We start from the raw sequence: 22,928 nt of genomic DNA on the forward strand, positions 1-22,928 counted from the left end.
CTCTAGTACTTAAGAGGAAAGGAGTAACGTTCCAATGCTCTTGTATCATCACTATTTCTGTATTTGATAAACCTAAATTTCATACCAAGCAATCCCTTAGGGAATCTTGATCATACAATGAAATTTGTGAGATCTCTAGGAAGCATGCAGACACATAGTACACACAGGTAAGAATCATTTAATAAACACATCCCTGCTTGTTGTTGTTGTTTTTTTTACTTTTGGTAAAAATTGTAACTTTATAGTGCAGAATATAACATTAAACCTGTTTTCCAGAGACTCATAATGGCTCACTTGGAATCTTATAAATTTTGTGCCCAAAATAATCTATAACTCTCATAAATTCATAACTACAGATTTGGTCACCCCTGTACCAAACATTAACACAGCAATGGAAGAAAAAAAAAGCCATACACATATATAGCACATAAACTGCAAAATGATCTGTTTACCCCATAACCTGGCCAGTAAACAAGCAGACTGGAACATGTATTGCTGAAACAAAGGTAACAAGAAAGAATATTAAGTTAATGGGCTTGTACTCCAGTCTTATAAAAATCTACATACAAAACAGGATTACAAGAAAAAGAGTTAAAAGAAAGTAAAGTATATCTATTAATAATATCCTTAGAAAACATAATGAGAGAAAATCAAAATGTACAAGAAAAAATGAAGATTAACATAGTTATGTATAACTATAACATCGTATGTATAAGGAAGCTGGAATTGTACATCCTAGTTTACATTTTTTTATTCGCCTTTATTTATTCAAATGCCAATCCCGAGTTCTATATAAAAAATATCTACACAGTTTAAACACAAAAGAAAAGAGATATTTCAGAGTGCACTCACCAAATTATCAAGCAATAAAATTGTATCAGATTGGTTTCTAGTAATTGCATTACTATCTACTTTTTATCCTAAAATTACAGATACAATGACAGAATTCATTATCAGTGTGGTACATAGATTATATATTTACTGAATCAAAACAATGAAGGAAGGTATATAGTTAGAAAAATCATTTTCTTAAAACATGAACTACATTATGTATAAAAAATCCATATACACATCATTTTTATAGTTCAAATGTCACTTACTATGAGATAAATAGTGCCTCACAGATAACTAGCATATCTTTAGGCCAATACTACAAATTTAAGGAGCAAGAAAATCCAAGTATTTATTAACCTTTGATGATTTAAAACTTCTAATTAGATGGGAAGACAGAAATTTTTAAATTTTATTTTCTTTTGTTTTGAATCCCCAGAGGTAAGTGCGCCATTTTTGGAATTAATGCATTACCATATCTTACATAGAGGATGTAAAGGAAGGAAATAACCGCAGAGCAATTACCTGTCATCATGAAAATAAAACAGGTGACTGAATTTTTTTTTTTTTTACCAGATGTTCTGCTGGGAAGTAGACAGATAAAAGCTTTCATTTATATATAGGAATGGATATTAAATAGATAGTTAATTCTTTAAAAAGCAGTTCTTGGTTTCAAAACTATTTGAATTCAAATATGTATTTTGAATTCAATGAATTCAATGAATACATGAAAAAAATCAATTATTATTTTTAGTCCTTCGTAAGATTTCTGACTGTATTTTAAAACAAACCATAAATTGGGGGGATAAAGGAATCCTTAAAGCTTACCAAGTAAAACCCTGGTCTTTTAAAAGTGAAGGAACTGAGGTCCACAAAGAGTTAATGATTTTATTTGCCACCTCTGGTCACAGTTTGTTGGTGGCTGAGGCTACATACGGGCGCTTGTACTTTTACTCAATACTCGGCTAAAAAAGCTGCTTCTCTCAGAGTACTAACTCTAAGATAATTATGATCCATTAATACAAAAGTGTTAGTAACATAAGAATTACGAGTAATACCACACTGATGATATTTCAGGAAAATAGAGTAAATTTCAAGAGGTACAGAAACTCATTTTCAAGAGCACTAGGCCCCCTCAAAGGGTCAAAGACACATAGTTGAGTTAATGGAATTTTCATCGCACCATTTGGTCATATGAAAATAAATTAATGAATAAATGTTGATGCTAATCCTACTTCTTATTTAACTGGGTGAAGTTGAAGCAAATTCAGCAACTTATTTTTGATCTTTAAAATATCAATTTGAAATAGTTCCATCAAAGTTAGGCCTGTAATTAAAACTAGAAAAAATAACTTATAAAGGTGTTATTTTTCTTTTAATTATTTATTATAAATTTCATTATAATATGATACAACCATTACATTGTATTTAGTGTCTCCCAAAACTATTTCCTAAGTTTGAAAAAAATGGAGATGGTTTCTCTTTGTTTCAAAACAATTTATTAGCAAATTTTTTAAATTAAAGTTTTATTTTTGCTTTCTGCCCATCAATCTGGAAATAATGATAGCTCATAAGAAAAAAGCACCAATTATTTTTCAGACTAAAACTCAGAAGTTTCACCTTCAGCCTGTTGTGCCTTCTATTTTGTAACTTTCAACTAAGTTACAAGTGACAGCATAAATCAAAACCTAACTTTAATGATATTGAAGGGATAGCAAACATAATGGCTATCATGCTTAGGATATATATTATGTAAATATTTTACCACTGCACAACCATAAAAAAATTAGACATTCTAATGATGTATGTAATTGCAAAGTCAAATATGAGAAACAATATGCAAGTCAGCAACAAAACGAACACTAAAACTAGACAATACAGGAGATATTAAAAAGATGACCATAAAATGACACATAAAATAGTCCACACAAATTAGGATGGATTCATCCTGAAAAATTTACTTGCACAGAAGAAAAGCAAAAACTTGTTAAATTTTAAAAATTAAAATTGATGAAATTTTAATTAACTAATGTCTACATCTTTTCAATTTCTAATCCTTAAAATCTGACTGAAGTCCCCAAAGCAAACACTATACACAACTGTTTGCCATTAAACCCACCACCATCCTATTTTTCTAACAGGTATTTGCTCACATTGTGTCCCTCTCTGCCCATAAACTCTCCTCAAGATTGACAACTCAAATCAGGTGGGAACCGTGCCCTTCCTCTGTATTCTCAAAACAACTTATGCAGAATTTGTATCTCTGCCTTCTTCTGTAGGCCGTGACTCCTTAAGACCAAAACCAAGGTTTTATTTATATTAAGTTCCTGATCGCTTACGAAAGTACACATAGCACTCGTGAGAGGCAAGTAAGAAAAATTGGTTCTTTTTTTATTTATAATTTTTTTTTACATTTACTTATTTTTGAGAGACAGAGACAGAACACAAGTGGGAGAGGGGCAGAGAGAGAATGAGACACAGAATCCGAAGCACGGTCCAGGCTCTGAGCTGTCAGCACAGAACCCATCACAGGGCTCAAACTCACAAACCGTGAGATCATTATCTGAGCCAGTCAGATGCTCAACCGACTGAGCCAGTCAGATGCTCAACCGACTGAGCCATGCAGGCGCCCCCAAAAATTGGTTCTTTAACTGAATTTCTTCAGTGAGAAATAAAGTTTTATCACTCAAAAAAAATAAAATGAACTTTATCAGTCATACCAAAATAGTACACAGGTCAAATGAAAGTTAATGGCACAAGCTGGTCTGTGACAAGAGGTTCTTCACTCCTGTTCGAAAGCTTTATGTAGTCATACAAGTAAAAAACTGCCATGTGCATCAGTATTATACAAACATGGAAACAGGAAAATAAATGGCTTGCCTTCGATTCATTGTTCATTATTTAACAAAATGAATTGTCAATACACATTGAGGCTATCTCCCTTCTTACAGTAAGAATTCTCCAGCACTTTCCTTTATTTCCTCGATTTCTGCTTATCCCTAGGTGGCGAGGAATCCTCCAAGGGAAAGCAGTGGCAAAATTGGAAGGCCCATATTCAAAACAGAGGCACAGTTTCAGGAAAAGCAAAATTATTCACACCAATATTCTAATCCATTATTAAGCAGATAAAAAATCTGAATGACACATGATTTCTCCATATATCAAATATGTAGAATAGAACCTATCTCTTGGCGTACAAGGATTAAACCCACTGAGTATCCACTTTGTATAGGTTCCTAAATATAAAATGGTGACAATTTCTTATCTCTTTCGTTGGGTGATCAGTTTCAAGTGAGGTTATGGAGGTCATTCTTTGACATTATGAAGATGAAAATAGCCTCCAACTTCAAAGTAAGAAAACCAAAACAAAACAAACAAAAATTGAGGGTTTGATTTTGGCACTAATCCCAGATTTCAGCTTTTTTTTTTCTGTTAGTGGTATTTTGCTTAAAATAGAGCTCACTTTAAATGGGACCAAAAAATTCAAAAATTTTGAAAAACTGATTTTAAAGTACTACCCATCAAAAACTTTTGGGGTTTTGATAAGATCACTAAATACTCACTAGAAGTAAACGCTTTAATTTCTAGGGCTCATTTAAATGCCTGTTAATCCTTTAAGAAAACTTCTATTTTCCTCCTAATACCAACGATAATCATTTAACTAAATAACTAAAGGCTAATTTTTTTCTCTTTTATTTTTCAAACTTCAAAAGTGGGCATGATAATACCAAAATGATGAGGATATTAGAAGTACATTTTTATAGAACTCTGAAATAAAAAGGTAAATAACTATATCACATATAATAGTCAAAGATCATCAAGGTAAGATTGAATAATGCTAAAAATAGCATTAAATTGATACAAAGTGAAGCAAACTAAAAAAAAAAAAAAGAAAGGAAAGAATAAATTACTACACCTAAGGAAACATCTTAAAATAGTAGTTAAGGGGTGCCTGGGTGGCTAGGTCGGTTAAGCAGCCGGCTTCAGCTCAGGTCATGATCTCACGGTTCGTGGGTTCGAGCCCTGCATTGGGCTCTGTGCTGACAGCTAGCTCAGAGCCTGGAACCTGCTTCAGATTCTGTGTCTCCCTCTCTCTCTGACCCTTCCCTGCTTGCACTGTCTCTCTCTCTCTCTCTCTCAAAATCAAATAAAAGACATAAAAATTTTAAAAAAAATAGTAGTTAAATCTAGAAAAGTAGATTCAAATTATTTAAGAAAATAAAGCCAAAAGGTGATTCAATACGCGATGAACTCTATTTGAGGAACCAATAGCAACCTCTCAAGATGGCAGAAAAATCCAATGCTTGAAACACATAAATATTTAGCAGGATATGAAAAACATACCACCCCCTCTAAGAACACCACCACCACCAACTGGCCTCAACCTTTAGCCACCCAATAAAAGCTTGCAACCTTTAGATATAGGAATTTATACCCAAAAAGGCATCAACTCTTTAAAGCCCAGAGGCTCCAATATTAACAGAAGTAAAAAGCAAACCAGAATATTGCCACAACAATATTCAGTCTATATCCTTAACTCCCATATAGCAACATGTAACATCCTGGCTGTGTACAGTTCCTGTCTTATTTTAATAACCTCCAAATGACAGGCATGTGTTTTCTAATCCAAGATCCCTAGACCCAATTTCTGAGTCTTACACTTCCCTAAATTCTACCCCTCCTTCTCCTCTAACAGTTGCTCCTAACTCAACCTTCGCTCATACTTGTAGTCAACTGCAATAAGGATTTTTATGTTATTTCCTATAGACAAGGACTGAAGCCTTGTGTGGAGCATCCAAACAAGCCTTTGTGTTTAATCAAAAGTGTTGGCATATAACTGGGTCTTGGGTCTTCTCTCTGATGGTAATTAGAAACTGAGAAAATATATGAAACACAAATTGTCCCATGTTTTATAAGTAGCTTTTAGATAAGGTTGATAAAATCTGACATAGATGACTAAAGCAAACTGTGCCCTCTACGTATTTCATTTATTAAAGCTAATTTTATCCCTAAATAACATAATCAAGTTGGGAATACTATACCTGAATAGGGGTTTTCTCTGGGAACTATAAGGTCAATACAAGTTAATTATGGTCCTAGGACTCAAGTAAAAACCATCTTAATAATGGAATTAAAAGCTGATGAAAACCCTCTGGTTCCATATAATACCTGATCATCTTTATGGGATAACAAGATGGGCAAACCACATCTAAATAGAAAATCTGACATAAATTAGAATTAAATTTTAAGAATCTTGGAAATTTAAATGAAGATAAATTTGTTAGGAGAAATGAGCAGGAACAGAAGTATGCTTCAGCAATATCATCTTAGGTCAGACACAAGCATCCTAGGAAAATCTTGCTCAGCAACTAATTATCTATATTCCATTCCAAAAAAATAATCTAATCCATTTTTCTCTAAGAACCCTAATTTGAATTATTTGCTGTCCATATAATTTTATCTTTAAACTTAAAATGTCCATAAAAAATTATCTTTAAATTTCTATTTATTAAATGAAAAAACAGAAATTTTGTGTATTAGTGAAAATCATACATAAGAATTTATTAAGTTGTATGACAGTAAAATTCCCAAATATTTCCAGCTAATAATTGAGGACATAACTGACAAGTTTCTTTCAAAGAAACCCTACCATAAGCCTTAAAATTCTGATTATCAGAATCTCCTAAAAATATGCATACCAGTGGAGTGGCTATAATGAATAAGCACTGAATAAAATCAATCTAAGCAATGTATAAAATTCCCTCTCGCTTGAAAATGTTTTTCTTTTTAGGCTGCCTTCTCTTTACAAATTTGACAATACCAATTTTAAATAGATATAAGCTTTAGTACTATATGGTTCTGCAACTATATAACAAATCAATTTTAAGCTAAGATTTGACAATTATAATCAAGAAATAATTATAATCCCTAGTAAGAGACTTTTCCTTTTTATTGTTATTTTCAAGAAACCACTATTATTCTAGTATTATCTGAGGCACAAAATAATCACCAACTAAAATCTATAGCTGCGTTAAAAAAAAAAAAAAAAACCTGAGAAAAACCGGTGATAGAAGGCTAACAAAATAAAAAACAGAACCAGGAAAATACCAGAGTGATATCAAATCTCTTCCTTTACAATACCAAATATTTTGTTACCATATGGCCCAAAGCTTTCTTAATGATCCCTCAAACGCTTTAGAAAAACTTACTTTTTTAAAAGCACAAAATTAAAGAAGAGAATGGTCATAAACATCTCTTAGTGATGCTTTTGGTCTTTCATGAGTAATGACAAATTTCCAGATTGGTGAGCATAAGGCTGAATCTACACATGACCCATGTGAAATACCTCTGATTTTACCTACCCCTACTCCCCAAAATGATTACTGTGTAGACTTCACCAAAGATGCAGGGACAAATTACTTAGAAACTGGTTTAAATAACATCTTATACCTTACATAGAAATTATTTCAAATGAGGAGTAGTTATTACAAAAACAATAAATTAATGAAACAGGATCATGAACTCTATAAAGTGAATCAAAACCAAATTCTCCCCTAACTAAAGTTTAAAAAGCTAAATACAAAAATACTATACATGAGAAAAGTCTCAACAAAATTTACCATGAATTCATAAAACTGAAGTGAAATTTATGTTAAATATCACTGTTGAGTTCAAAATAATTTATAATAAGATTTCCTAATTTCATACTCTACAATATTAAAGTATTTTTAAACTTACCCAAATGAAGTAGTGTAAACTGGGCTGCCAGTTCCTTTGCATCTTCTAAGGTAGTACAGAGTTTGTCTGGCATAAAGTAACTCTGGGATCCATTTGCAATAGCAGGAATAACAATTTTATATACCAAGAGTACTTTCCCATCTTGACTTGTTGTTGAATATAAATAATATTCTGGTGGTGCCCAATTATTTTTGTTGCAGTAATAATCCAAATGCATTACTGCAGAATTGAAATGATTGGATTTTAGAGAATACATACTAATTGGAGTAAGCTTTGTTCCAGGAAAAAATGGGTAAGTGCATCTTTCTATTTCAGGAGGGCTTGGGCTATGCTGACCATTGAGACGAGCTGGAAGAGTCGGTGGCTTGCCTAGAGTTTTTGGGTGGCTCTCTTCTTTGTTAGCAAACACAATCAGGTTTTCAGAATTAGGGCTAATTTGACCATTAAGATGCGGTCTCCAAGTGTTTTCTTTATTTACTGGTTTTGCCAGTGTTACCTCAATACTTGCTCCATCAATGCATTTTCCATTCATAACAGACATAGCAGCTACTGCATCTTCTCGGTTGAAAAAGTGAACAAAAGCATAATCTCTGAGTTTCTTTACTCGTTCAACTGCACCAGGTTTGAATTTGTTGAATTCTGCTTTAATTGTTTCCTCTGTAGTTGAGATCATTAAATTTCTTACATAGAGAACTTTAACTCTCTGCATGGTTTCCTCATCAACCTCTTTCTCTGGGTCAGCCCAATCTACCTGAATAGTATGGCCCCACAATTGGAATGTACCTGTAAAAAATAATAAATTAACCTGAAGAAAGTTAAAACAACTAAGAGTCAAAAGCTATGAAGTAAAAATTTCTCCAAAGAACTAGGAACTCAAATATCCATCAGTATATTTGGTTAAACATTAGTTTCTCACAAGAAAACTCACATGGAAGTTTTTATTAAGGCAACCCAGCCAGAACTTACGGTTGAACTCATTTTAAGAATAAGAACAAAGAACAAATACAATTCAAAAATAGGCCTTTATCAGAAGAATTAGGTCTGTCCTTTGGATTTTTATCAAACAACAATAAAAGTGTATATAATCAGTAAATTAGCATATTATTACAGATAAAGATGTCTTTGAAAAGAACAACTTCTTGTTTTTTAGAAGCATTTATTTTACTTCCTTGTGCAAAACATCTCTATTCCTCTTTAAGGGCATTACATATTTTCAAGATATCGATCTATGAAGTGCTGCCATTTTTCCATATTTATAATAAGCCTAATACGAAAATATAAGCCTTTAAAAGGACAAATTTACCTGGAATTAGTTTTCTCCTAGCCATAGCAGCAGCTCTGTGGGATTCGTATTCAACAAATGCAAAACCGCGATTTTTGGTCTTATCAGTAGCACTTGGATAAACAATGACATCTACAACTCCTTCTGTAACTTTCTTCATTTCATCCAAAATTTCTTCTTTCTTCTTTTCCTTAGGAATAGCTCCAATAAATAGCCTGCAATTATCTAAGCTTACACACACACCTATAAACTTCCCTGGTCGAATCTCATAATTATTAAGAATTCTGATGGCTAACTGGGCTTCTTCTTTTGTAGTATACATCACAAAAGCATAACCTCGATTTTCACCACTAAATTCCATCATAAGTCGAAATTCATATATCTTCCCAGCTCTTTCAAATACAGGAACTAACTCATCTTCATACATATCACGAGGTATTTTTCCTACAAAAACTTCACAGCCTCTAGGTGGAGGTGGACCTTCCCAACCTGTAAGACAAAAATAAATTATAGTAAGATATTTAGATGCACTATTCAATGATTCATTCATTCCACAGATTTCCAGCGCCTTCTATGTGCTGCGCACTATTCTAGATGTAGAGGATACAACAGTGAACAAAATAGAAGACCTTTCCTTTATAAGGCTTATGTTCAACAGAGAACACAGACAATGACTGATAAAGGCTATGAAAAAAAAATAATAAAGCCAGAAAAGAGTTGGTATTTTTAGCAGTCAGATAAATCTCTGAGCACAGGACATTTAAGCAGAGACCTGTATGAAATGAGGTAATAAGCTCTGAGCATATATCATTAAGAAAAAGCAAGTGCTTTATACATTAGAACAACAAAGGGCACACAGGCCTGTATGACTAATGTACTTGCAGCAGTATTAAAGTGGTAGTCACTACCACTGACCAGAGGCCAAGATTTTATTTTAGATGTGATAGAAAGCTAATGGGAGGGCGCTGAGCAAAGAAACTGCACTGACTACTAATAGAAAAGCAAAACATATTTATTTGGCTGTTTGCATCTGGTTTGCCTCTAGTATAAATACCACTCCTGTACTCACTGCTCTTTCAAAATCCTCCCCAAATGACCTCTCCTTTAATAGCTAGAATACCTCTTTTCTCCAGTAACCCAATCCTGACCTCTTTATAAACCCAACCTGGAAAATCAAAAGACTCCACCAAAACATTATTAGAACCGATAAACAAATTCAGCAAAGACACAGGATATAAAATCAACATACAGAAATCTGTTGCATTTCTATACAACAATAATGAAGAAGAAAGAGAAATCAGGGGTGCCTGGGTGGCTCAGTCGGTTAAGTGTCTGACTTCGGCTCACGTCATGATTTCGAGGTTCGAGCCCCGCATTGGGCTCTGTGCTGACAGCTAGCTCAGAGCCTGGGGCCTGCATCGGATTCTGTATCTCCCTCTCTCTCTGACCCTTCCCTGCTTGCACTGTCTCTCTCTGTCTCTCAAAAATAAATTTAAAAAAAAAACATAAAAATAGAGAAAGAAATCAAGGTATAGATCCCATTTACAATTCCACCAAAAACCACAAGATACCAAGGAATTAATCTAAGCAAAGAGATAAAAGACCTGTGCTCTGAAAACTATAGAACACTTATAAAGGAAATTGAAGAGGACACAAGAAATGGAAAAGCATTCCATGCTCATGGATTGGAATAAAAATTTTGTTAAAATGTTCCTACTACCCAAAGCAATCTACACATTCAATATGGTCCTTATCAAAATATCACCAGTATTTTTCACAGAGCTAGAACAATCAATCTTAAAATTTGAATGGAACCACAAAAGATCCCAAATAGCCAAAGCAATCTTGAAAAACAAAGCCGGAGGGGCACTTGGGTGGCTCAGTCAGCTAATCATCTGACTTTGGCTCAGGTCATGATCTCACAGTCCGTGGGTTCAAGCCCTGCGTCAGGCTCTGTGCTGACAGCTCAGAGCCTGGCGCCTGCTTCGGATTCTGTCTCTCCCTCTCTCTCTCTGCCCCTCCCCCCACTCACTCTCTGTCTCTCAAAATAAAATAAAGACAAAAAAAGAGATTCAAGTTTTTTGAACATAATACATCCACACCTGGGGGAGGACCACCAAATTTCCTTTGCCCATTTTCTTGAACCATGTTGTAGCCAGTCTTTTCCATCAAAGCAAGTAAGGCTGCTTCATTCTGAGTACCAGTTCTAACTTTACTGCATCCATTTGTCCCATCTATGTTTTCTTCATTCATGGCTGTAGTTCCTAAAACAAAATACAAAAAACAGTGTTTACAACAGGAAGCACCAGGGATCTATGAAGGATTTCTCTGAGTTGCAGGAAACCAAAAACTGTGGCTGCTAACATCTGGTGATCACGGCGGTCCTGCCCACAAAGTTCTGCTCTACAGTGGAAGCTAGAAACTCCATTTAAAGTCTCTGATTAAGCAGTACCTTTAGAAGGTCTAAGCTACAAGAAAGGGAGGCAAACATAAGAAAGAGAAAAAAACACAAATAAGCGAAAAGGAGTTAGAGAAGAAAAAAGAAATCAGAAGGAGTAACAAAATAAATATACTGCCATCAGTGAATACACGATCACTGCTGGTCTATACGGCCCAAGGTTTAATTATTTTATCATACAGGCCAAGTGGATTTTACTGTGCCTTATATTTTTCAGGTAAATGTAGCCTAATGCAAATATAGCTCATGTTGTCAACAATCTCTAAGAACTCCAACAGTTCTCAGAAATTGAACAGACACTTGAAGTAAACAGAATTTCAAACCAGTCCCTCCCTGATCCTAAAGGAAGCTACTCAAGAACACAGGTACCATAACCACTTGTATTCCGAGCAGAAATAGGAACTACTGTCATTTCCAACTAGCATCAGCTTAAGAATTACATCAGGGCGTGGGGAGGAGCTAGAAAGAATCTAAGATCTCTGCTGACCACTGTACATAAAAATGTGTTTCGTTTTTTTAATGAACTTAATTACCATGTCCTTAGGTTGTCAGAAAATTAACACTGATCTCGAAGATTATTTTCTGTTTCTTAATTTTACTTCTCTCTCATTTGGTGTTACTATGAACAAATACAAAACTTAAAATCCACAGTATGGGAAATGCACGAGGAAAGCCATTTTGTCTTTCAACAGAACTTTGGTAATTATAATGGAAACCTAATCACTATAGCACAGCATTTCAAAAAGCATGAAATTTTTACCCACAGTACCTTAATTTCAGACTTAGCTCTGCCATCTTCTGGCTGTACAAACTTGATCAGCTCATTGTTTCTTTGCTTATTATAAAATGGGGAGGACTGGGGCACCTGGGTGGCTCAGTCGGTTAAGCAGCTCAGGTCATGATCTTACAGTCGTAAGTTCAAACCCATGTTGAGCTCTATGCTGACAGCTCAGAGCCTGGAGCCTGATAATAAGGATTATGTGTCTCCCTCTCTTTCTCTCTGCCCCTCCCCCATTCATGTTGTCTCTCTCAAAAATAAATAAACATAAAAAAAATTTTAAATGGGAGTACCAATATAAGTTATTGCAAGGTTGCTGTTAGGATTCAATGAGGCAACGATGTAAAAGGCTTGTTAGAATTACCTAATGCCAAATAAAGGTTAGTTTTGACTAATACTAGAGAGGAGCACATCTTAATTTTTCACGGACCCACACTGATTTTGTTTTTGCTTTTCTCAGAAACATTGTGTACATTTTCTTAAAGGTTGGGTGGGGGTGTGATACGGTAGACACATACCTAGGGAAGAGTATTTGCATCTCTATAGTGGATAGAGGGTGGGAATGGAGAAGACATCACCAAAGAATCACTGTTCTCAAGTAAGTGAAACTGTCCCTGTAGTTATACTCAGTAGTACTTAGTATAGCACAACAGCTCTGAAGCCAGACTGCTAGGATTCAAATCGTTTTTTGCTTACCAGCTAAAATTTTGAGTAATTTACTTAGCCCTTCTATAACTTAATTTCCTCATCTTTAAAATGTGAATAATGGGGCACCTGGGTGGCTCAGATGGTTAAGAGGCCAATTTTTTATTTCAGCTCAGGTCATGATCTCATGTTGGACTCTGTCCTGATAGCACAGAGCCTGCTTGGGATTCTCTCTGTCCTTCTCTCTCTGCCCCTCCCCAACTTGCTCTCACTCTGTCTCAAAATAAATAAATAAACATTTAAAAGGTTTTAAAAATAAATAAAATGAGGATAATACTGCCTATCTCATAGCTTTTATGAATATTAGCACAAATACTAATTTTATGCATATATTGGAACCTTTAGAATCATTAAACATCTATAAATAGCTAAAGCTTAAAGTTCAGATATTTAAGTAACTGATTTCAGAACAAAAGTATGACACCAGATAGAATTAGGCTAAGAATAAGACTCAGAAGAGGTTCAGTTTATTTAGTAACCTATTATAAAGCCACGGAATTTCTACACATTATCTCTAGTTTCTACAACTACTAAAAGGAAGTCTCAACCTTGCTAAAAGAAAATACTATTTCCACAGATGAAAAAACGGAGGCTAACTAACAAAGGTAAAATATCCAGTATTACAGGGAAAGAAAGCAGCCCAGAGAGAATTCAATCCCAGGTCTGCCTGATCTCATTATTTCCTCCTGCCAAGAAAATGATTTTGACATACCTTTGGCCACAACATTACCTTAAAAAGTCCCTCAAAAAATGAAGAAGCATCCAACTGAGTTTTATGCAAGTGGAATATGCAGAAATTTTTAATTAATATACCTTAGTCATGTGACTTCTATAGTTCCTCCTCGTAAAATGTTTTCTGAGCGGTGACTATAGCTACAAACACATTCAAATCACACACCACACACATACAATCTTTTTAGTGTTTAAAGTTCTTTCCAAGCTATTATATTGCATTCAATGGAGTAATCCTGAAGAAAACAAGTAACCCCTGGATCCATATACTTTCTACCTGTCATCTATCTACCTTATTTCCTTAAACTTACTAGCCCAGTTTTCTTTATGAAGCTAAGATTCATTTATCAAACTGCCTAATGAATGTATTGACAATGAGATGTTCAACAGGCATCCTGAATTCAACATATCCAAAACTGAATGTCATCTTAACTCCTAAACGTGTTTACATTCCTTCCTGTTTTACATCTCATCAATTCATTCATTCAACCAATAAATAATACCACCTCAAACATACTCCCTTCTCCTACAAACTGTCACAGAGTTTCACAGTCTGAGTTAACCCAAAGTCTTTGGCTCACAGCTACCAGTCACAAACACTTGCATATTTTACCTCTGAATAGATCTGGAAATCAATCTTTTCCTGTCCATCCCCACAGTCTGTTCTCAATTATTTCTTACTGGAATTAGTACTAGATTACTAACTGTTGTTACAGGTTTTAGTCTTGTGCCTTTCAAACAAAATCTCCATGATGCTTGTTAAAGTGGTATCTGATCTTAAGTTGTGACTACAAATCAAAACTCAGGGAAAAAATGAGTACAACTATGTTTTAATCTTAGAATCAAGAAGGCCATTCTAAAAAATGAACAAAAAAGCCTCAAGGGAAAATATTACTGTATTATTTTTACTACATAAATATTAACTATTATTTTAGAAGGCAAAGAAAACAAAATCAAGACAGAAAATTACAAACAGTGAAAGATGATCTGCAACACACACAGTTAAGGCTAATTTAAAAATAAAAAAAGAGCAGCATGGTGTCATAGTTAAGAACAAACTCAAGTACCTAAGTAATGGCTTAAATGCAAATCCCGGTTCTCCCCCATACTAACTCTGACTCTAGGTAAGTTTGGCTTCAGTTTCCTTGTCCCTAAAAAGTAGATAGTTTCTACCTCATTGTGTTGTTGCCAGGATTAAGCATAAAGGGCTTAAAACAGTATTTTGCATACAAGCACTACAAATGCATTTACTCTCTGGGCGCCTGGGTGGCTCAGTCGGTTAAGCATCCGGCTTCAGCTCAGGTCATGATCTCATGGTTCGTGGGTTCAAGCCCTGCGACGGGCTCTGTGCTGACAGCTAGCTCAGAGCCTGGAGTCTGCTTCAGATTCTGTATCTCCCTCTCTCTCTGACCCTCCCCTGCTCGCACTGTCTCTGTCTCTACAAAATAAATAAAAAAGCATAAAAAAATGCATTTACTCTCTACTATATGAAAATAAATTAAAATTAACTTCTAATAAGATATTGTCTAATAAATTAATAATTAATAATAAGAAAAACACAAACAGCAGACCAGGGATTGCAAACTCAGATATATTCACTTGTTCAACAAATGTTTGTTGAGTACAAAAAGTGTGCCGGTACTATTCCTTATGTCTGGAATACATCAGTAAATAAAAGAGCAAACTTCCTCCCTGGAAGAGCCTGTTCGCCAGTGGAAGAAAACAAGCAATAATAAAAGTAGTTAAGTAAGCAATATATGTTAAAAGGTAATGTGGGGGGGGGGCAAGGATCGGGCACATGGAAGGGATTAACAGAAAACAGAAGACAGGGTGCAATTTCAAAGAGGATAACTATGGGGTGCCTGGGTGGCAGATTTGGTTAAGTGACCCACTCTTGCTTTCAACTCAGGTCATGATCTCATGGTTTGTGGGATCGAGCCCCACATCAGGCTCTGCACTGACAGCCTGGAACTTGTTTGGGATTCTCTCTCTCCCCCCTCACTCTGGCCCTCCCCTACTCGTACTCTCTCTAGATCTCTCAAAATAAATAAACTTTAAATAAATAAATACATAAGATAACTAGTACTGACCTCAATAAGAAGGTAACATTTGAGCAAAGAATTAAGAAACCTATCTATCCAGTTGTTGAAAGAGCACTCCACACAAATGGAAAAAATGAGGACAAAGGTACAAGGTAGAAGTGTACATGACACACAAGAGTTACAGCAAGGAGACTGGGCTGGGAAAGCCAGAGATTGAGAATAAAAGGAGATGAAGTCAGAGAGGTAACAAGCTGCCATAGGACACAGACCTTGTAAGTCTGGTAACGAAGGACTTCAGCTTTTATTCTGAGTTAAATGAGGTGCCACCGTAGATTCTTGAACACAGGAGTAATATGATCTTTCCTTTTAAAAGGATCATTTGGTTATTGTAGGAAAGCCAAAAGAAGTGGGGTGCCCGGCTGGCTCAGTTGATAGAGCATGAGACTCCTGATCTCAGGGATTCATGAGTTCCAGCCCCATGTTGGATGTAGGGATTACTTAAAAATAAAAACTTTAACAAGCAACAAAAGAAGAGCAAAGGTAGCAGCACGGAGACCAAAGAGATGATTACAACTAAAACTCAGGTGAGAGATGATGGTAGTGGCATGGACCAGAGAGGTTGGTGAAGGGAAAAAAAGTAGTCCCCAATATCAGATATATTTTGAAGATATATCCAGCAGAATTTTCTGATAGACTGGATATGGGCTGTGAGATAAACAAAGAAGTCAAGGATAACACTAAAGTAGTCACCAGAGCAATGAGAAGCAGAAAGATGAGGAAGGCAGAGTTAGAACAGATTTTAGGGTAAGATCAGAGTTCAGTTTAGAACATTGTAAGTTTTTTATCCACTAAATGACCAACTCAAATGCCTACAAGGCCCCGGGAAGAAATGTCAAATGAACAGAAAGGCCAAGGACAAGACTCTACGAAGAGCTATGGAGCATTTGAAAATCACAGTGACTACTGAATTCTAGTAAACTGTTTCCATGATCAAATCCAGTTTGCCCAGTTATATTTTCCCATTTTAAAGAGAGAAGCCAGAAATCTGTAAATTTTTATATGAAATCTCAATTTTTTTTAAAAATGAGAACCAAAGAGCTGAATTTACCACCACACCTACAAAACTGGTGGGAGTGTAAAATGGTGCTGTCACTGTGGAAAATGTATGGAGGTTCCTCAAAAACTTAAAATAGAACTATACATATGATCCAGTAATTCCAATGCTGGATATTTACCTGAAGAAAACAAAAACACTAATTTAAAAAGATATATGCGCCCCCTATGTTCACTGCAGCATTATTTACAGTAACAAAGATATGGAAGCAACCTAGATGTCCACTGATAAGTGAATGGATAAAAAAGATGTGGTGTGTGTGTGTGTACTATATAAGCATATATTCCTATACTATAGGAAGGTGACTGCCTACCAAGTGAAAGTATTCAAACATGGGCTAAACATGCTGTAGAGATTCAAGCAAAGGATGCACTACTGCACCAAGTGGCTTTTGCCATCCCTTCCAAAATTGAGTACAGAGAGTCAAAGCATAGATGCTGCCTTAAAAGGGTTTATAATCCATGAAACAGTATGATCATCATCATCCAGTTAGGTGCCTTCTACATTTTAAGCCTGCATTTTCAGGGGCAATATCTCTTGAAGAGGTTAATGGTTCTTCAAAAACAGAGTACTGCACAGTCAAAAAGATAAAACAAAACTAACAACTGAAAATTATTTCAAATATAAAAACAGTAACGAAAATTATACAGACCAAACAAAACACCTATCAACTTTCTATCTTTTTAATTCTGGGCTGCAAAGGGTAGAGTTCTCATCTGCCTTGAACACTTTCTCTATTATCCATAGTGTTTGGTGCACAGTACATATTCAGTAATTATTACTGGATGATGAGTCTAATAGAAAATTCAGAAAAATCCTTACCAGGACTTCATATACTGTTAACAGGTACATTTTAAATTGGAATTATCTTCTTAGAGGAAATTTGGCAATATTTATCAAAATCTAAAATGTATATAAACTTCATAATTACTAAAAAATTAACCTATAGTTGCACAAATATGTAAAAATATATGCACAAGCATGTGCACTTAAACACTGCATATAAAAGCAAAAATCTAGAAAATACTTACTGATTAAAAACTTATATGATATAGTAGGGCACCTGGGTGGCTCAGTCAATTAAGCATCTGACTCTTGGTTTCAGCTCAGGTCGTGATCTCGTTATTGGTGGGATCAAGCCCCGCACTGGGCTCGACCCTACTTTGGATTCTCTCTCTCTCTCTCCCTATGTCTTTGCTCCTCCCTAGATTGCATGTGTGCACACACTTATGTTCTTTCTCTCTCTCAAAATATATAACTTAACAAAAATCTTTAAAAAAAAACTATAGTATTATGCAACTGTTAGAGAATATTATAGATTTGCATGTGCTAATATACAAAAATATCTTAGAAATATATGAGAAAAAGTATGCTGGAGAACAATATTTACTAGTTTACCAACTGAATGGTTTGCTTGAAGTTACTCATGTATACATTCACATGTTTTATAGGCATACAAAATTTTTTTAAGAATTTCTAAGAAACTTTAACAGTAGTTATCATTGGTAAGTAGAAATGAGGAGTCAAAGTACCTTAACTTCTCACCTCTGTGTGACTGTCAAAAACATATGCTACTTGTATTAAAAGCAGGAAGCCCTTTCAGGGGTTTCCCACTGTTCCTTAAATATAAAATCTAAACTCTTTAAAAAGCCATAAAGGCCCAGCCTACCTCTCCAACTTCATTTCTTACTACATGTCAACAACGATACTTACCTATTTGCCATCTGTCAAATGTGCCAGTTCTACCAGCGTTTGTGCAGCTTGTTCCCACAGTCCTTTCTCACTCTTTGCCTTTCCTACTCCTAATATTTTCCAGAAAAACCACCCCATGATCCTCCGTTCTCAATGTTAAATTAGGCATCCCTCTATTTCTACTATCACAGAACATACCTCAGAGTGCTTCTCTGTCAATCCCTTCTACCTCCTCCTCCCCTAAACTCTGCCAGATATCAAGAAGCGTCTAGTCTTTTATTTCCAAATCTCTACTACCATGTACATACCCTAATATGTGATAAACGTTCAATGAATGAGACAGAAAGGGAGGGACACTGTGATTTCATTGAAAATAATGGACAAGGGTGTGAGAAGGCCTGAGTTCTAGTGCTTAGTCAAGAAATCTTTGACAAAGTACTTTACAACCTTCACCTTTACTTTCCTCATCTGCGAAATTCCATTTTATGTTTGTTTCTGCATTCATTTATTTAGCACCTTATATACCCTGCACAATGACAGGCAGTTTATTTACATGATTTCATTTAGTACTTATAATAATTTTGTGAGATAGGAACTATTCTATTCCATTTCAAAATTAAATTGAGACTAAGATAAAATTATAGTGCTAGGAAACTGGTAGGACAGATCTCCAAAACTGTCTTCTGACATATTGGGCTCCTAAAGCTCTACTTTATATTACCTTCATTTCAGATATTAAATACTCTGAGATCTCCAAAAAGTGATGTGATTTGGCTGAGGTCATATAAATTGCAAAACCAGAACAAATCCAGATTTGTTCAGATCAGTAGTTTTTCTTTTAAACATTATTGTAACAACTACTCAATTATTTATGCCTTCTTTGGAAAACTACAGCATGGTATTTCTTAAAAAACCAAAAAACTGTATTACCTTAGAGGGAAAATAATTAGTCAAAAATAAAAAAAAAAACTTTTGAAAAACCTCTAATAAAATAAAATAATTTCAAATTTATTAGAGACCTTAAAAAGCATCTCATTCAACCACCTGACTGATGTACACATCTCCTTTACAATATTGGTACAAAGCAGTCACCTTCCTTATTCTTGAATTTTTACAAGAAACTCACTATTCTCTAGAACAATTTTACCTTGGTTAACTCTTTAAGAAAGTTCTCCCTTATAATGGATCATAATCTCTTCCCTTGAAACTCTTACAAATATATCGTCATATTATCCTTCTGGCCAAACTGAACATGCCTCTTTCATATAACTGCCTTGAAAAATTATTCTCTTCTTCTTCAAGCTAAACATTACAACTTCCTTAAATCCAACATTTCCTAAAATGATGTCCCTTAGAATATTATTCTAGGGGCTATTAACAGAACTCAAAAATGTGTTCCATACCTAAAAACATGAGAGTCACTATATGTCTCTCTTAAGAGTATCAAAACAAACATTAGCATATGAAAAGTTTCAGCTAAAACAAACCTTACAACTTTAACTCCTGTTTCTCAAACATTTCAACATGACACCCTAATTTTCCTTGCTACTTCTATTAACTTTCTATAAAATTATTTGGAAAATGCTCCTTAACTATTCTTTACAGGATGTAGTTTGATGTTCCCTAGGTTCCCTTGTTGTCCTGTCTCTTTTTCTTTTAAAAGTATGGTGGCCAAAACTACAGAGATTCCATTAGTGCTCTATACAGCTGCATGATACTGATGGTTCAAAACAAGCATACTGTCAACAATACTAGGTTTTCTTTTTTTACTTTAAAAATCTTTTTACATCTGAAGAGTATATGTGATATTCTTTTTAAAGAATAAAGCTACACTGTAAAAGGCCATCTCCAGAGAAGTAAAAAAAGCTGTTCAGTGTTTCCTCAATTCCCCTTTCTGTGTTATTATGATGATTATATACAGGATTATTATGATTTCTACAATGAACTATGATGATACTGTCTCTGTTCTCTTTCCACCATTTTTAGATTCTTCTAATTTACTGGCCTCACATATTTATTAAATGGCAGAATTAGGAAGTCTGTACTGTCAGCTGTGTATCTTATACAATACTTTAGGAACATACTTAAGTGACATCAAATCCAATAAATAAATGTGTTATTAACAGATTCTGATAAGAGTTAAAGTACTCTTTGACAATTAGAACCATCAATGAGGTAAAGATTAACCAAACCAACTTTCAGCCTTTTGTCTTTAATAAAAAAAAAAAGGGGGGGGCAATGTTTTCTATCACTATTTTAATATTAAAAGCATTTAGGGATGCCTGGGTGGCTCAGTCAGTTGAGCATCAAACTCTTGATCATGAAATGAAGCCCTACTTCGGCCTCCACACTGAGTGTGGAGCCTGCTTAAGATTCTCTCTCCCTTCCACGAACCACAAGATCATGAGCCTCCAGAGAGGCTCAGAGCCGGGAGCCTGTCTTCAGATTCTGTCTCCCTCTCTGACTATCCCCTGCTCATGCCGTGTCTCTCTCTCTCTCTCTCTCTCTCTCAAAAATAAATTTAAAAAAACATTTAAAATTTTTAAAAATAAAATAAAATAAAGATAAAAAAATTCTCTCTCCCTTTTTCCAAGAAAAAGCATTTTAAGTGATATAACTACCTTTTTCCTCCACTTAAGACTGTTTTTACTCTAGTAGGCTTTGACTATACTATCACTGAAGATTTTCTACTAAGAAAATATCAGAATTACAAGTGGACCTTAGACCTTACACATAGAAAATCAAGAGCAAATAAATAGACTTGCTTAAGGTCACAAAACTAATAACTGAAAAGAGCTATGGCTCAAACCTTCAGACATTCATAAACTCTGGCTCTTTTCCATAATTTAGTCCAGAGGGACCTTAATGGCCTAAACATCCCATAGGACATGAGACTGGCCCATTATACTAAGGAAAGACATCATGTTGATACAATGTGGAGAATAGAAAAGTAGGAGATTTATGTTTTTTAAACATGCTGCAAGGATGAGGAAAAAATAAGACTAGTTTAATATCCTGCCTTACGTATGCTATTCATTGCCTATAAAACAACTGACAAATATATCTTTGGTTTCCATTTTACCCAAAATGTAGAATTTAATCAATACATAGTTTTGTTTGTTTTTCTGTTACTCACAGTTTACTCTAAATGGCTGATTTGTGCAATCCAAACCACCCCTGCAATTACTTACATATATTTTGGGTCAATCCATGTCTCTAAATTTGTATTTTTAAAGATATATTACCTACGGTGCCATGTTGAAACAAATGACCAGACCCCACATTAAAGACTCTTTTTAATAGACAATGTCTAGAAACAAATTCTATACTTAGTACATTTAAAGAAATCTCAATCTCAATCAAAATATTTTAAAAACTTACTTTAGAGAAGTATAGGACACATAGGAGAGTCACCAATCTCACCCTCTTTAGAAAGCAGTAGGCTTTATCTTAAAGCCTCCAAAACAAAAGTAACATACAGAGATCTCTAGTTCAAAATCTAAAACTATCTAACTTTAATACCATATTTAATTTAACAAAATACATTTCTAAAAAGGCCAGAAATCAAGAACTTCAAACAGAGAATTACAAATCAAATCTAAAATAGGAACACAGTAGCCTAATATTTTTTTTCTAAAATATTCCAGAACCAATGTGAATATGTTATTTATACATTCAACACCTCCTGCTTCCTGGTTCTAATGCCATTATCAAACACGAAGCGGAACAGATTTCTAAGGAGAAGCCAAGTCTTAAAAAGCTCCTCCTGATAGTCCCTCTACACTACTGACCTAGATTAGAATCGTCGCCTATTATAAAGGCTATAGATTCGTCAAGATTGTAAAGAGAGAGTTTAAAGAAACTTCACCATGAACTAAATTCACATATAAGGCAACTGGTGCCCCAAAAATTGGCCCTGGCTTCCCAGGGATCTCACAATTAACATCAATGCAAGGATTATTAAATCCCAGGTCTCCTGACACCAGGTTCAGTGGCCTTTCTAGGACGCGAAAGAAAATACGTGAAAGATTTGTAATTAAAACTATCTGACCTTAGGGAACACAAATGGTACTACTGCCGTGTATTCCCGTCCGTGGCTGCCTGCCGCGGCGTGTCGCGGCGAAGAAGGGGTCAGTTAGCTTTCCCACACACTCGCAGTCTTGCACAGTTCAAGACCCTACACACAAGGCAGCACTTGGGGAATAAACAGAAAGAGTCAAAGACAGAGGAAAGTACGAGGCTCATCCCCAGCTAGAACTCAACGAAAACGACAGCGTGATTGCCAAATCTCACCCAGCAGTCGGGATGCCCCGGACGTCGTCCAAAGCTCTACAGGGGAAGCGCGGGCGCAACAACCGCCAGGCGCCCTGGACGTGCGGCGGACGACGGAGGCAGTGCTAGGAGAACATGGAGGGCAGCGGGTGGGAAGCGGCCGGAAGGCGTCGGGGAAGAGCGGAAATAAAGAAGAGAGAGAGGGCAGGGCCCGGGGGGGGGGGGGGGGGGGGGGGGGGGGGGGGGGGGGGGGGGGGGGGGGGGGGGGGGGGGGGGGGGGGGGG

General features: G+C 35.5%; 1 protein-coding gene across 3 annotated transcripts in view; it reads right to left on the bottom strand.

Annotated features, from left to right (window-relative positions):
* The window catches only part of RBM46 (RNA binding motif protein 46), a 43,340-nt gene that overhangs the window by 20,209 nt on the left and 203 nt on the right, over positions 1-22,928 (bottom strand). For all 3 annotated transcript variants that reach the window (XR_003913679.1, XM_029952740.1, XM_029952808.1), the window contains exons 2-5: positions 10,954-11,115; positions 8,873-9,340; positions 7,570-8,352; positions 453-495 (exon numbers count right to left, since the gene is read on the bottom strand). Coding sequence is in view for 2 of the 3 variants with exons in the window: in XM_029952740.1 (XP_029808600.1) it covers positions 453-495; positions 7,570-8,352; positions 8,873-9,340; positions 10,954-11,104 (1,445 nt within the window). In the remaining variant the exon portion in view is untranslated. The remainder of the gene's footprint in view (positions 1-452; positions 496-7,569; positions 8,353-8,872; positions 9,341-10,953; positions 11,116-22,928) is intronic.

The sequence above is a fragment of the Suricata suricatta genome, chromosome 1, assembly GCF_006229205.1.
Source record: "Suricata suricatta isolate VVHF042 chromosome 1, meerkat_22Aug2017_6uvM2_HiC, whole genome shotgun sequence".
Taxonomy (NCBI): Eukaryota; Metazoa; Chordata; class Mammalia; order Carnivora; family Herpestidae; genus Suricata; species Suricata suricatta.